Below are 12,438 nucleotides of genomic sequence, written 5' to 3' on the forward strand. Positions count from 1 at the left end.
GGTCTGTAACTGTACCTCACGGTGATTCATTAAAAATTTTTTTAAAAATTGGGGCTGGAGCGATAGCACAGCAGGTAGGGTGTTTGCCTTGCACGTGGCCGACCCAGGTTCGATCCCCGGCATCCCATATGGTCCCCCAAGCACTGCCAGGAGTAATTCCTGAGTGCAAAGCCAGGAGTAACCCCTAAGCATTGCTGGGTGTGACCCAAAAAGAAAAAAAAAATTTTAAATAATAAAGATAAACTGTTGTGAGTGCCATCTCTAAGCAGAGCTTGGGTGGGCCCAGCGGTGCTGAGGAGCACTAGGGCCACCTGGAAGCAAGAAGGTTGGGGCACAGAGCAGGAGTCCAACCCAGGGCCTCTCACACATCTGGCATATGCTCTACTATGGTAGTCACATCTCCAGCCCCCTTATTCCCGTTGCTCATCAATTTGCTCAAGCGGGCACCAGTAATGTCTCCATTGTGAGATTTGTTGATAGCCCTCTTATTAAGATTTTTAAAAAGTGTTTATATTTTAGCTCTTTCAAAGCCTTAGTTTTTGGAGATTATCTTTCGCCTTTTCAACTGATGACTGAGAAAACTGAAACCTCAATTTTAATCACTCTGCCTTTTTGCCTTAGTTTATAAGGATACTGTTTGTTCTCACTGCAGTCAAACACTGTCTGCTATATATAGTACGTGTTTTCAGTTATGGTATTAGTACAAGCAGCCTTGTACTAAGATTCTGCTACTGGGACTATGGCCAGAGGAAAAAAAGAGGATTCTGTTGGCATTTTCGTTTGCTTTTGTTTCAACACCCACACATGAATACACCTGGTGAAAAAACAGCCTTTTCCAAAATTTTATTTTTTAATACAATTAGATGGTATTAAGATGGAAAAAATATGTATTATTCATTCCCTGTCTTTTAATCATATAAATCTTTTCTGATAAATAATATACTTTTGCTTTTTTTTTTTTTTAAAGGTCAAAGGCTGTCCCCACAGGGCAGCTCTTTATTTATTTTTTTTTAAAATTTTTTATTGTGGAAAGTTACAAAGTTACAAAGTTTTCAGGTTTAAATCTCAGTTATACAATGCTCGAATACCCATCCCTTCACCAGTGCTCATATTCCACCACCAAGAATCCCAGTATAGCTCCACCCCGCCCCCTCACATAATATACTTTTGCTTTTTATTATTACAGTAGAAAGCAGAAAAAGAGTAGACCAATTTCACTAATCCTGACTTATATGTCCCTAATTTGAGTGTTTAAACACTTGGGCAATTGTCAGGGACAAAGAAAACACTATGGAAACAAAGTCGTCTGTGGTTGTCTTCGTTTTTCTATCAGTACTCAAATACTTTGGTTTCAAACCAAAGTTTAGGCCAGCGATAGAGTACCTCTTCCTGATATGTAATACTGGGCTACACTCCTGCCACCAAAACAGAAACAAAAACCAACCAAAAAAAAACCCACAAATGTGATTTTGTACAAAATAGACAAAGCCAAGAATGCGACTCAAATGTAGAGCACATGCCTTGAATGCACCAGGCCCTGGCTTGAACCCTGACAATATATGGCCTCTCCTCTCCCAGCCCAGCACTGCCAGGAGCAGCCTCCACACAGCTTACAAACACATGTACACCCTGCCCACTGCGCTATTGCTCCAGTCCCTTCAAGAGCTAACCTTGAAGAAATAAACACATTAAAAGGGTGTGTAAACATTCTAAAGAACAAAAGCAACCAGTGCTGGCATGGATGTGGGGGAAAAAGGGACGCTCTTTCACTATTGGTGGGAATGCCGACTGGTCCAGCCTTCCTGGAAAACAATATGGACAGTCCTTCAAAAACTAGAAATCGAGCTTCCATGTGACCCCACAATACCATTTCTGGGAATATATTCCAAGGATGCAAATAAGCACAGTAGAAATGACATCTGTACCTATATGTGCATTGTAGCACTGTTCACAATAGCCAAAATCTGGAAACAACCCAAGTGCCCTAGAGTAGATGACTGGTTAAAGAAACTTTGGTACATCTATACAGTGGAATACTATGCAGCTGTTAGGAGAGAAGAAGTTATGAAATTTGCTTATAAATGGATAGACATGGAGAGTATCATACTAAGTGAAATGAGTCAGAAAGAGAGGGATAGATACAGAAGGACTGCACTCATTTGTGGAGTATAGAATAACATCACATGAAGCTGACACCCAAGAATAGTAGATACAGGGGCCAGGAGGATTGCCCCATAGCTGGAAGACTGCTTCATGAGCGGAGAGGAGAAGGCAGATAGAATAGAGAAGGGATCACTAAGAAAATGATGTCTGGAGGAATCAGTCGGGATGGGAGACGCGTGCTAAAAGTAGATAATGGACCAAACATGATGACCTCTCACTGTCTGTGCTGCCCAAAAGTAGAGAGTATGGGGAATATTGTCTGCCAATTATGATACTGGTGGGGAGAAATGTACACTGGTAGAAGCATGGGTGTTTGACCATTGTGTGACTGTAACCCAAACATGAAAGCTTGTAACTACCTCACAGTGATTCAATAAAATTTAAAAAAAAAAAAAAGTTGACTGTGATGGAGACTGGAGAGATAGTACAGCAGGTGGGGCACTTGCCTTGCACTTGGCTGACTTGGGTTCAATTCCTGGCACCCAATTTGATCCCCTGAACCCCATTAGAAGTGATCCTTGAGCACAGAGACAGGAGTAAGCCTTACATACTGCTGGGAGTGGCCCCAAAACAAAACAAAAAAATAGATTGTGATGAATTAGTGGCTCTATTTTCTACCTCCTATGTCATGTTAAGTTCATGTTTGAAAATCTGACAATTTTTTCACACTGCTGGTAAGACTTTAACTGAACGCAACTCTAATGGAAGGCAATTTGTAGATGTTAATTACAATTACAAATGCATGTAACTTTTATGATAGTTTAAAAATTGTCCATGAGGGGCTGGAGTGATAGCACAGCGGGTAGGGCGTTTGCCTTGCATGCAGCAGACCCGGGTTCAAATCCCAGCATCCCATATGGTCCCCTGAGCACCGCCAGGAGTAATTCCTGAGTGCAGAGCCAGGAGTAACCCCTGTGCATCGCCAGGTGTGACCCAAAAAAAAACCAAAAAAAAAAAAAAAAAACAAACAAACAACAAAAAAAAAATTGTCCATGAATATTTTTTTTGGAGAAGGGAAAGTGAGTTGGGACACACCTGATAGTGCTTAGGGGCAGTAGTGACTTTTGGGAGTGTTCAAGGGACCATCTGAGGTGCAAGGGATCGAGCCAAGTTAAGCTACATGTAAGGTAAGAGCCTTACCTCCTGTACTATCTCTTCAGATCCCCATGAATTCTTTTTGTTTGTTTGTTTGTTTGTTTTTTGCTTTTTGGGTCACACTCAGTGATGCACAGGGGTTACTCCTGGCTCTGCACTCAGGAATTACTTTTGGTGGTGCTCAGGGGACCATATGGGATGTTGGGAATCGAACCCGAATCGGCCACGTGCAAGGCAAACACCCTACTCGCTGTGCTATCACTCCAGCCCCGATTCCCATGAATTCTTTACTACTCTTCTTTTTAAGACGTAGAGCCCCAAACTTAGTAATTCACTGCTAATGAAAAGAATAAAGCAGAATAGTCTACATTGTACAAGGCATTATTGGGTAGGAGATGCGGTTCAGCAGTAAAGCACATGCCTTGCATGCATGAGACCTTGGTAAAATCCTGGCACTGAATAAACCAAAATAAACTTGTAGGTTAGGAGGAATTATTGTGACTTCTAACTGGTTCTCTCTCCCAAATCACTCACTCATGCATCCATGTTGTGTGGAGACACAGGCAGTTCAGTCTGAACAGCCTGCGGAGCAAGGAACTGCAGACTTATAACAATAGAGAAAAAGGAATTGGAACTTCTGACTACAGCCACGTGAGTGTGTGCTAGGGATCACAGAGAGGAAGGCTCTCAGGCTCAAACAGGGTCATGCTCTGTGCACATGGCACACTGGGGATTTGATTTATGACTATAAACATGCAAGGCTGCAAGGCAAACACTGCACTATCTTTCCATGGCCATGAATATATCTTTTTGAAAATGTCGGGGCTGGAGCAATAGCAAGGCGGGTAGGGAGTTTGCCTTGCACGCGGCCGACCCGGGTTTGATTCCCAGCATCCCATATGGTCCCCAAGCACTGCCAGGAGCAATTCCTCAGTGCAGAGCCAGGAGTAACCCCTGAACCCCTGTGCATTGCCAGATGTAACCCAAAAAGCAAAAAAAAAAAATGTTATTCCCAGCCCTATGCTCTAGACCACAGAACACTACTCCTCTGGCTGACAGCTTGGCTACAATGTCATGAGAAATTCTGGCCCTGTACCACCCAGCAAAACCACTATCAAACTCACAGGTCTTAGAAACTGTGTGAGGTAAATGTTACTTTAAGCCACAGAGTGACTTAAAGTATTCTGCTACAGAGTGATGAGATAACAAACATCTTTTGACCTGGCACTAAATCTAGAATTTAACCTACAAGTAGAGAAATATCCCCTAATGTCTATACCCTCACTATCCAAACTCAAGAACTGATCTCAATTTTTGAGTTATATCTTTATTTTATTTTTTTTTTCTTTTTGGGTCACACCTGGCAATGCACAGGGGTTACTCCTGGCTCTGCACTCAGGAATTACCCCTGGCTGTGCTCAGGGGACCATATGGGATGCTGGGATTTGAACCCGGGTCGGCTGCGTGCAAGGCAAATGCCCTACCCGTTGTGCTATCTCTCCAGCCCCTGAGTTATATCTTTATAAGCAAAATTAAACTACTTACTACCAGCAACTTAAAAACCAAACAAATATATTGAAATAATATGGATTCCCATATTATGTGGTCTCTATAAACTTGAGAAGCAAAATTTTGGACAGTGCAAGTGTGAAAGGAAAAAACTATAGTTATTCACTGCAACCATTTATAGTGGGAAAAGATTTAACAATAGAAATGCAGGCAGTACTTATTTCACAATGGCCACACAACAGAAAACTGCAATCATATGAAATGGTGGCCTGGATAAAAAATAGAGGGCTAGAGAGATAGTACAGGGGTAAGGTGCCCTCTAATTATGTTTTTTGTTTGTTTTTTGGTGAATCCCAGTGTTGCTCAGGACTTACTCCTGGCTCTGAGCTAAGGACCACTCCTGGAGGGACTTAGGAGATCTTATGGAAGGTCTAGAGATTGAACCAGGGTTGCAACTGTATGCAATACAGTTGTGAGCTGTACTACCTCTTCAGCACCTCTAACTATGTTTTATAGAAATGACCACAGAACTGATTCTGTGTTCTAATTCATCTGGTTTGTTTTTTGTTTGTGGGACACATAGGAGTGGTGCTCAGGGGTTACTCCCAGATCTGTGCTCAGAGATCACTTCTGAAGGTTCTTGGAGGACCATAAGCAATGCTGGTAATGAAACTAGGGTCAGCCACATGCAAAGCAAGCACTGTAACCTCTGTACTCTCGCCTCAGTCTGAATTTACTATAATTATTATTTAGAAGATCCATAAAAATTCAGAATGGAGTCTAAAATTGGCATGTAACATAATCTGGGAAGCTACCAGACAAGATTGCAAACCCCACCATAGATCTACCAAATCAGAACTGTTGGGATAGAATGGGGAAACTGTATGCATGTATATTCATTTTTTTTAATACTGGGGATCAAACTCAGATTTTATGCATACAAGGAGTATGCTTTAGAATTGAGTTGCATTCCTCGCAAGTTGTATTTAAAGTAAATCAAAACAGAGTTTAGAGATTGCTCAAAGATTTGGAGTGCTTGTCTGGCATGCAAGGACCTAAGGTTCAATTCCCCCCATCACATGGCCTTCTAGGCATCTCTGGGTACAGTACTGCTGAGGAAACCGGCCTCCCTCAATTAAATTTTAAAAAGAACTGGAGAGGTAATACACGGGGTAGGGCTTTTGCATTATATGCAGCTGACCAGGGTTCGATTCTTTATATCACATATGGTTCCCTGAGCACTGCCAGGAACAATTCTTGAGCGTAGAACCAGGAATAACCTGAGCATTGCTGGGTGTGGCCCAGGAACAAAATAAAACAAAACAATTAAACCTCCATAGGCTAACAAGTGTCACAAACTCTGCCCCACTGTATATGTAAGAAGAAACCAGGATCCAAAGAGATAGAGGAACTTTTAAAAAGATCTAAAGCCAGCTAAAAATATAAGTAGCTCTTGAACCTTTATCTCTCAACCCAAGTTAAATCCCTGGCATCTCATATGGTCCCCTGAGCACCACCAGGAGAAATTAAATTCCTGAGTGCAGAGCCAGGAGTAAGCCCTGAGCATAGCTGGGTGTGTCCCTCCCTGCAAAAAAAAAACAAAATCAAAAACAAACAAACTCAGTTATGTTCTTCTTTTCCCTCACCCAACATTCCTGTTTATCTTCTGTTTTTTAGTTGTGGAAGAAATTTACTATTTATCTAAAGGTTTGCTAAATACTTTGTATATTTCATACTTTTGCTAGAACAAAGGACTAAGCCACAGCCTACTGTCCCTAAAACTACTGACTGGAAGGATAGGGAGGGGAGTTATGAACTGGGGGCCAAATGCAGTCCACTACTTCTATTTGTAGCACTGTAGCACTGTTGTCCTGTTCATCGATTTGCTCGAGTGGGCACCAGTAACATCACCATTGTGATACTTGTTACTATTTTTGGCATACCAAATATGCCACTGGTAGCTTGCCAGGCTCTGCCGTGCGGGAGGGATGCTCCCAGTAGCTTGCTGGGCTCTCCGAGAGGGACAGAGGAATCGAACCCGGGTCAGCCCCGTGCAAGGTAAACGCCCTACTTGCTGTGCTATCATCGCTCCAGTCCACTTCTATTTGTAAATTAAAAAATTATAATTAGTAATACCTAATGATTTTCATATTGTCTATGACTGTTTTCTTATTACAACTGCAAGAGAAAGTCTGCCAAAAAGGTTTGTTGATGCTGGTCTAAAATCATGAAGCTCATCCTGTCATTACAGCTGAGATGGTGAGCAGAATCTTTTTTTATTTTTCTTTTTGAGTCACACCCGGCGATGCTCAGGGGTTACTTCTGGCTCTGTACTCAGGAATTACTCCTGGCGGTGCTCGGGGGACCATCTGGGATGCTGGGAATCGAACTGGGTCGGCCATGTGCAAGGCAAACGCTCTACCCACTGTGCGATTGCTCCAGCCCCCTCAGAACCTCTTCTGAGCTGTGTTGTGATCTTGCTGATTACAACAGCCAGTTCTTTTAGGCCAGGTAATAATTAGCCAGCTAAGTTCTAGGTTGGAGAAACAAAAGAATGACAAACAAAAGATCTGCAAGCCTGCTGACCAGGACCTGGCATTACAGATATAATGGGGAACCATCCTAACTCTGCCTGGCGATCAGGCAGGTCCCTGTCTTGCCTCCCGGTTTACCTGTTCTGCCAGCCAGGCAATGTGTTTGACCTCCTTGCTGCCTCCAGCTGCACTGGTTGCACCAAGCATGGCATTGAGTTCGGCCAACACCTGTGGGAGGAGAGCCATTATGTTGGTGTGGATAGCTACGAACCAGGAGTGGGCGGTGGCTGTATCCTTGCAGCGGAGAGTCAACGTGTTCCTACTGTCAGGAGAATGGAGCTCTATCAATCTGTAGAAAAAGAAAGAGACAGTGAGCTACATCCTAAGTCATGGAGCCTGCCAGGGCTTAACATTTATACATTTTAAGTGAAGAACAATTATAATTTTACATTTAGAATGTATTCTTTAAAATTTATTCCTTAGGAGTCAATTAAATACACACACACACACACACACACACACACACAAATAATTACAAGAACAACAAATTGCTGGTCCTGTTATTTCAGTGTACTAATGTAATGACCTAAGATGAAGAATATGATGCACGATACATATAGAAAGTTTCACTTTTTCTTAATTTCCAAATCAGAAATAAAGCTCATTTTCATAGGCACACTATAAAAAGAAAATATCTGTTTAAAAATATATATAAAGATGGGCTAGAGCAATAGTACTGCAGGCAGGGTGCTTGCCTGGCTGCAGCTGACAGGAGTTCAAACCCAGCACCTCAAGAGTGACCCCTGAGCTGAGTGCAGAGCCATAAGCATTGCTGGATGTGCCCCTGACTTCTGCAAAAATAAAAAACCCAAAAAACGGGGCTGGAGCGATAGCACAGCAGGTAGGGCGTTTGCCTTGCACGCGGCCGACCCGGGTTCAATTCCCAGCATCCCATATGGTCCCCTGAGCACCGCCAGGGGTGATTCCTGAGTGCAGAGCCAGGAATAACCCCTGTGCATTGCCGGGTGTAACCCAAAAAGAAAAAAAAAAAAAACCTCATCGAGGAGCTGAAGAGACAGTACAGCAGGAGGTAGGGTGCTTTGTGCCTTGCATGCAGCTGACCCAAGTTCAATCCACAGAACTCCATAGTCTCCTGAGCCCTGCCAAGAGTGATCCCTAGCCCTGAGCATCTCTGGGTATGCCCCCCTCCCAGATTAAAAATAAAAAATGTCCTGGAGATTAGTTATATGACAATGTGAATATTCCACTAAAGTTATGTGTATTTTACCATAAATAAAAGAAAGATAGATAAATCAAACTTAGGGTTGGATAGACAGTGCAGTGGTAGCGTTGCACGTGGCTCACCCAGGTTCAACCCTGGTACCTCATATGAGCCCACGAGTGTGACCCCTGAGCACAGAACCAGGAGTAAGCCCTGAGCAACACCAGGTATGGACCCAAATCCAAACATAAATAAATAATAAAATCAAATTTTGAATAATTTTTCAGTGGGATGTGACATGCATTACAACATAGAGAAAAAGTCCTAGAAAATTTTAATTGAGCCCAAAAAGAATGAGACTACAAATAGCTCACCAGTATAGAAGGGAATTCCCCCATGCAAAAAGCCCACCAACAATGGATTAATATTCCTACTGACCTTCATTTAATCCTCTATTTCATATTTTTTCTAAACACAGAATTAAGTAGCCTCAAAACACCAGTGGGTATGACCCAAACCCCTTCTCCCCAAATAATAACATATTATCTATCTTTATTGACATTTAAATATATTGTGATTTAGAACAATAATTCCACTGCTCTAAAAATCCTTCCCCCCACCTACTGACCTCTCTATCACTCATCCCCTGATTCCACACCCGCACAAGCATTTGGTATTACCAGTGTTTTGGATTTTGATATATAGATAATTTTATCTATTTGGGGGGTATGCCACTGGAGGGTTGGACCAGGACCAGCAGTGCTCAAGGGTTATTCCTTGTTTTGTGCTCAAGACTGATCCCTGGCAGTGCTTGAGGTGGGGGACCAGAGGCAGTTCTGAAGATTAAACTGGATTTCACTACATAGAAGGCAAGCACTTTACCTCCTGTATTATCTCTCAGCCCTGTATCTCATGACTTAAATTTGCAATTCTCTTACTGACACATGATGTTGAGTCCCTTTCATGAGACATCTATATGTTTTCTCATTCAGGGTTCTGTTCAGATTTGTTGGCTGACTGTTCTGCTTCGTTTGCTTTGGGCCACACCCCACACTACAAGGGGTTAGTCCTGGCTCAATGTTCAGGTTCACTCCTAGTGATACTTAGGATACCATGTGATACCAGGGGATCAAATCTGACCCTCTGACATGCAAAGCATATACTCCAGCCTGTTGAGCTATCTCTCCAACCCCTGTTGGCCAATTTTCCATTGACCTGTTTTCTTATTCATAAGATTTTAAAATTCTTGGCATATTTTTGTTACTAGTTATCTGAGTCTCTTGCCCGCATGCCTGGCTGTCTTCCCTGGGGCCCCTCAAAGGGGAAGGGTTCTAGCTTCCCTCCCCGCCCCGAGCAGAGCTCCGGGCGGCCGAAGACCTCTGGAACCTAGCCACAGCCATGCTCAAGGCCCCTCTCCATACGTTCGGACAAGCCTCACACATGAAGGTACCGGCAGAGGAACCCAGGTGTGTGTAATTCCATCAATGGCCAACATCCAGAGACTTAAAAGCAAGCTCCCAGAAGCACGCGGCCACAAACTTCTCCCTCTGGGAGAAACTAGCAAACTACTGAGAGTTTCCTGCCCACATGGGAGAGCCACGCAAGCTTCCCATGGTGTATTCATATGCCAAAGCCAGTAACCAGCTGGATCTCATTCCCCTGACCCTGAAAGAGCCTCCAATGTGGCACTGTTGGGAAGGCCGAGTAGAGAGAGGCTTCTAAAACCTCAAGGATAGGACGAATGGAGAGGTTACTGAGACCGCTCGAGAAATTCGACGATCAACGGGATTTCGTGATTCGTGATTCATCATCTGACATATATTTTATGAAGATTTTTTTTCTCCCAATCAGTGCCTTGTCTTGAGTTCCGGTTAATATTATATGTCAATGCAACTTCCGAGTTAATATTATGTGTCAGTGCCTTGAGTCCTGGTTGATATTACGTGTCAATGCAACTGGGCAAAGGGATGCTTCTTTTACTGGTTAAACATTATTTCTGGGTGTGTTTGTGAGTGTGTTTCCAGAAGAGATTAACATCTCAGTGAGTAGACCGAGTAACAAAGAGAACTCTAGCTAAAGCCGGTGTTATCATTCAATCTACTAAGGTACTGAATTAAAAAAAAAAAAAGGGAATAAAAGAATAAATTTACCGTCTGCTTAAACTGGACATCCATCTATTCCTGCCCTTGTACTGTGGCAGTGCTGGTTCATGGGTCTACAGTGCTAACCAAAATGGTATCACTAGTTTCCTGGTTCCCTAGCTTGTAGACAGCAGAGGTTGGAACTTCTTGGCCCCCATAATATCGAGCAATTCCCTTTTTTTTTGGTTTGTTTTGGGGTTTGGGGGTGAAATCTACCAGTACTCAGAGCTTATTCCTGGCTCTGCACTCAGGTAATATTCCTGGAAAAACCATATGGAATACCAGAGATGGAGCTGGAACCCAGGTTAGCTGAGTGCAAGACAAGTGCCCCACCCACTGTACTATTTGTCCGGCCCCTCACACAATTCCTATAATAAATCAAAATCTCTCTCAGTGTATATAAGCGGATACCATTGGAGAACACTAATCCTAACCAAATGTCTCCTAGAGAGCAAAAGTTCTTGAACTAAAATGAAATTCAAGCTTTTTTTCTTTTAAAGTATTATGCTTTTGTTGGTGCATCTAAGAAGTCACCACCAAACACTAAAATTAAAAACATAATTCTAGAAGCCCAAGGGGACAGGAAAGGATGACTACAACAAAACTGTGGAAGCTGGAGAGCAGACAGAAAGTGATTAGATGACTTAGTTGAGAAAGATTACTTCAGAAAATGATGGGAGGTGGGGGGGCAGAGGGTAGGAAGAAGGGTGGAGAATAGAAAGCAAAGTGGAGAGGGTGCATGCTCTGCATGTGGCTGACCTGGCTTGATTTCCAGCATCCTGTGTAGTCCCTGGAGCACCACAGGAGTAATTCCTGAGCACTGATCCAGGAGTAACCCCGGATTATCACAGGGCCCAATGCAAAAAAAAAAAAAAAGATGAAGGTAATGGTGAAGTGATATTACACTGGATGGAGCACTTGCCTTGCACACAGCTAACCTGGGTTCAGTCTCCAGTACCCCTAAGCCCACCAGGAGTGATTCCTGAGAGCAGGAGTGATCCCTGAGTGATCTCTGAAAGTAGTTCCAGGAGCAACTGCTGAGAACCTCCAGGTGGCTCAAAACCAGACCAACATGAAACAAAAAGAAAATAATGAGAGCTAGAAAGAGAGTACAGTGGGTAGGGCATTTGCTTTGCACATGGGTGCCCATCCAGATTCAAGAAGCAGGTTCAGTTCCCTGTACCTTAATGGTCCCCTGAGCACAGGTAGGGGTTGATCCCTGAGCATCCTGGGTATGACCCAAAAACAAAAAAGTACGAATCAGATCCTAGTCAATCCATACTTCAGACTTCTGCAGAGCCTGGGAATTGGAAGCATTAATACTGGTTATCTCTGGCAGTGAGAGTAAAATGCGGCAAAAATGCAGAGGCTGGAAATCTACTTCTGCAATCCTTATACTTAGTGGTCAGTAACTGTCCACCATCATCCCAACTATCTGGGTCAAAAATTAGCAAATTCTTTAGGCTGACCACTTTCTAAAGTGTCAAATTATTTCCAGTTGGCTGGTTTGGCACTGTCACCAGTTTGACAGCCTTTAAATGCAAGCTAAGGGTTCAGTTCTAAAACCATGACAAGAAATTTCTTTTATGCTTCTTACTGACCTGCATAGCAGTCAAGATAGAAATCATTTCATCCTTCTCTGAGCACAAACCATTCACCTTCAGAAAAAGTCTTTACACTTCATATGACAGTCTCTCAAACCATTTGAGACAGCCCAAGCTCTGAAAATTACAATGTCAAAGATTCTGGCTATTAGTAATCAAACAGAAAATAA

The 12,438-nt window shown here is 42.9% G+C and overlaps 1 protein-coding gene across 1 annotated transcript in view; it reads right to left on the reverse strand.

Annotated features, from left to right (window-relative positions):
• The window catches only part of SNTB2 (syntrophin beta 2), a 74,021-nt gene that overhangs the window by 24,120 nt on the left and 37,463 nt on the right, over positions 1 to 12,438 (reverse strand). The window contains exon 3 of the mRNA XM_055145216.1: positions 7,440 to 7,650. Coding sequence (XP_055001191.1) covers positions 7,440 to 7,650 — 211 coding nt within the window. The remainder of the gene's footprint in view (positions 1 to 7,439; positions 7,651 to 12,438) is intronic.

This window comes from Sorex araneus, chromosome 8 (assembly GCF_027595985.1).
Source record: "Sorex araneus isolate mSorAra2 chromosome 8, mSorAra2.pri, whole genome shotgun sequence".
Lineage (NCBI taxonomy): Eukaryota > Metazoa > Chordata > Mammalia > Eulipotyphla > Soricidae > Sorex > Sorex araneus.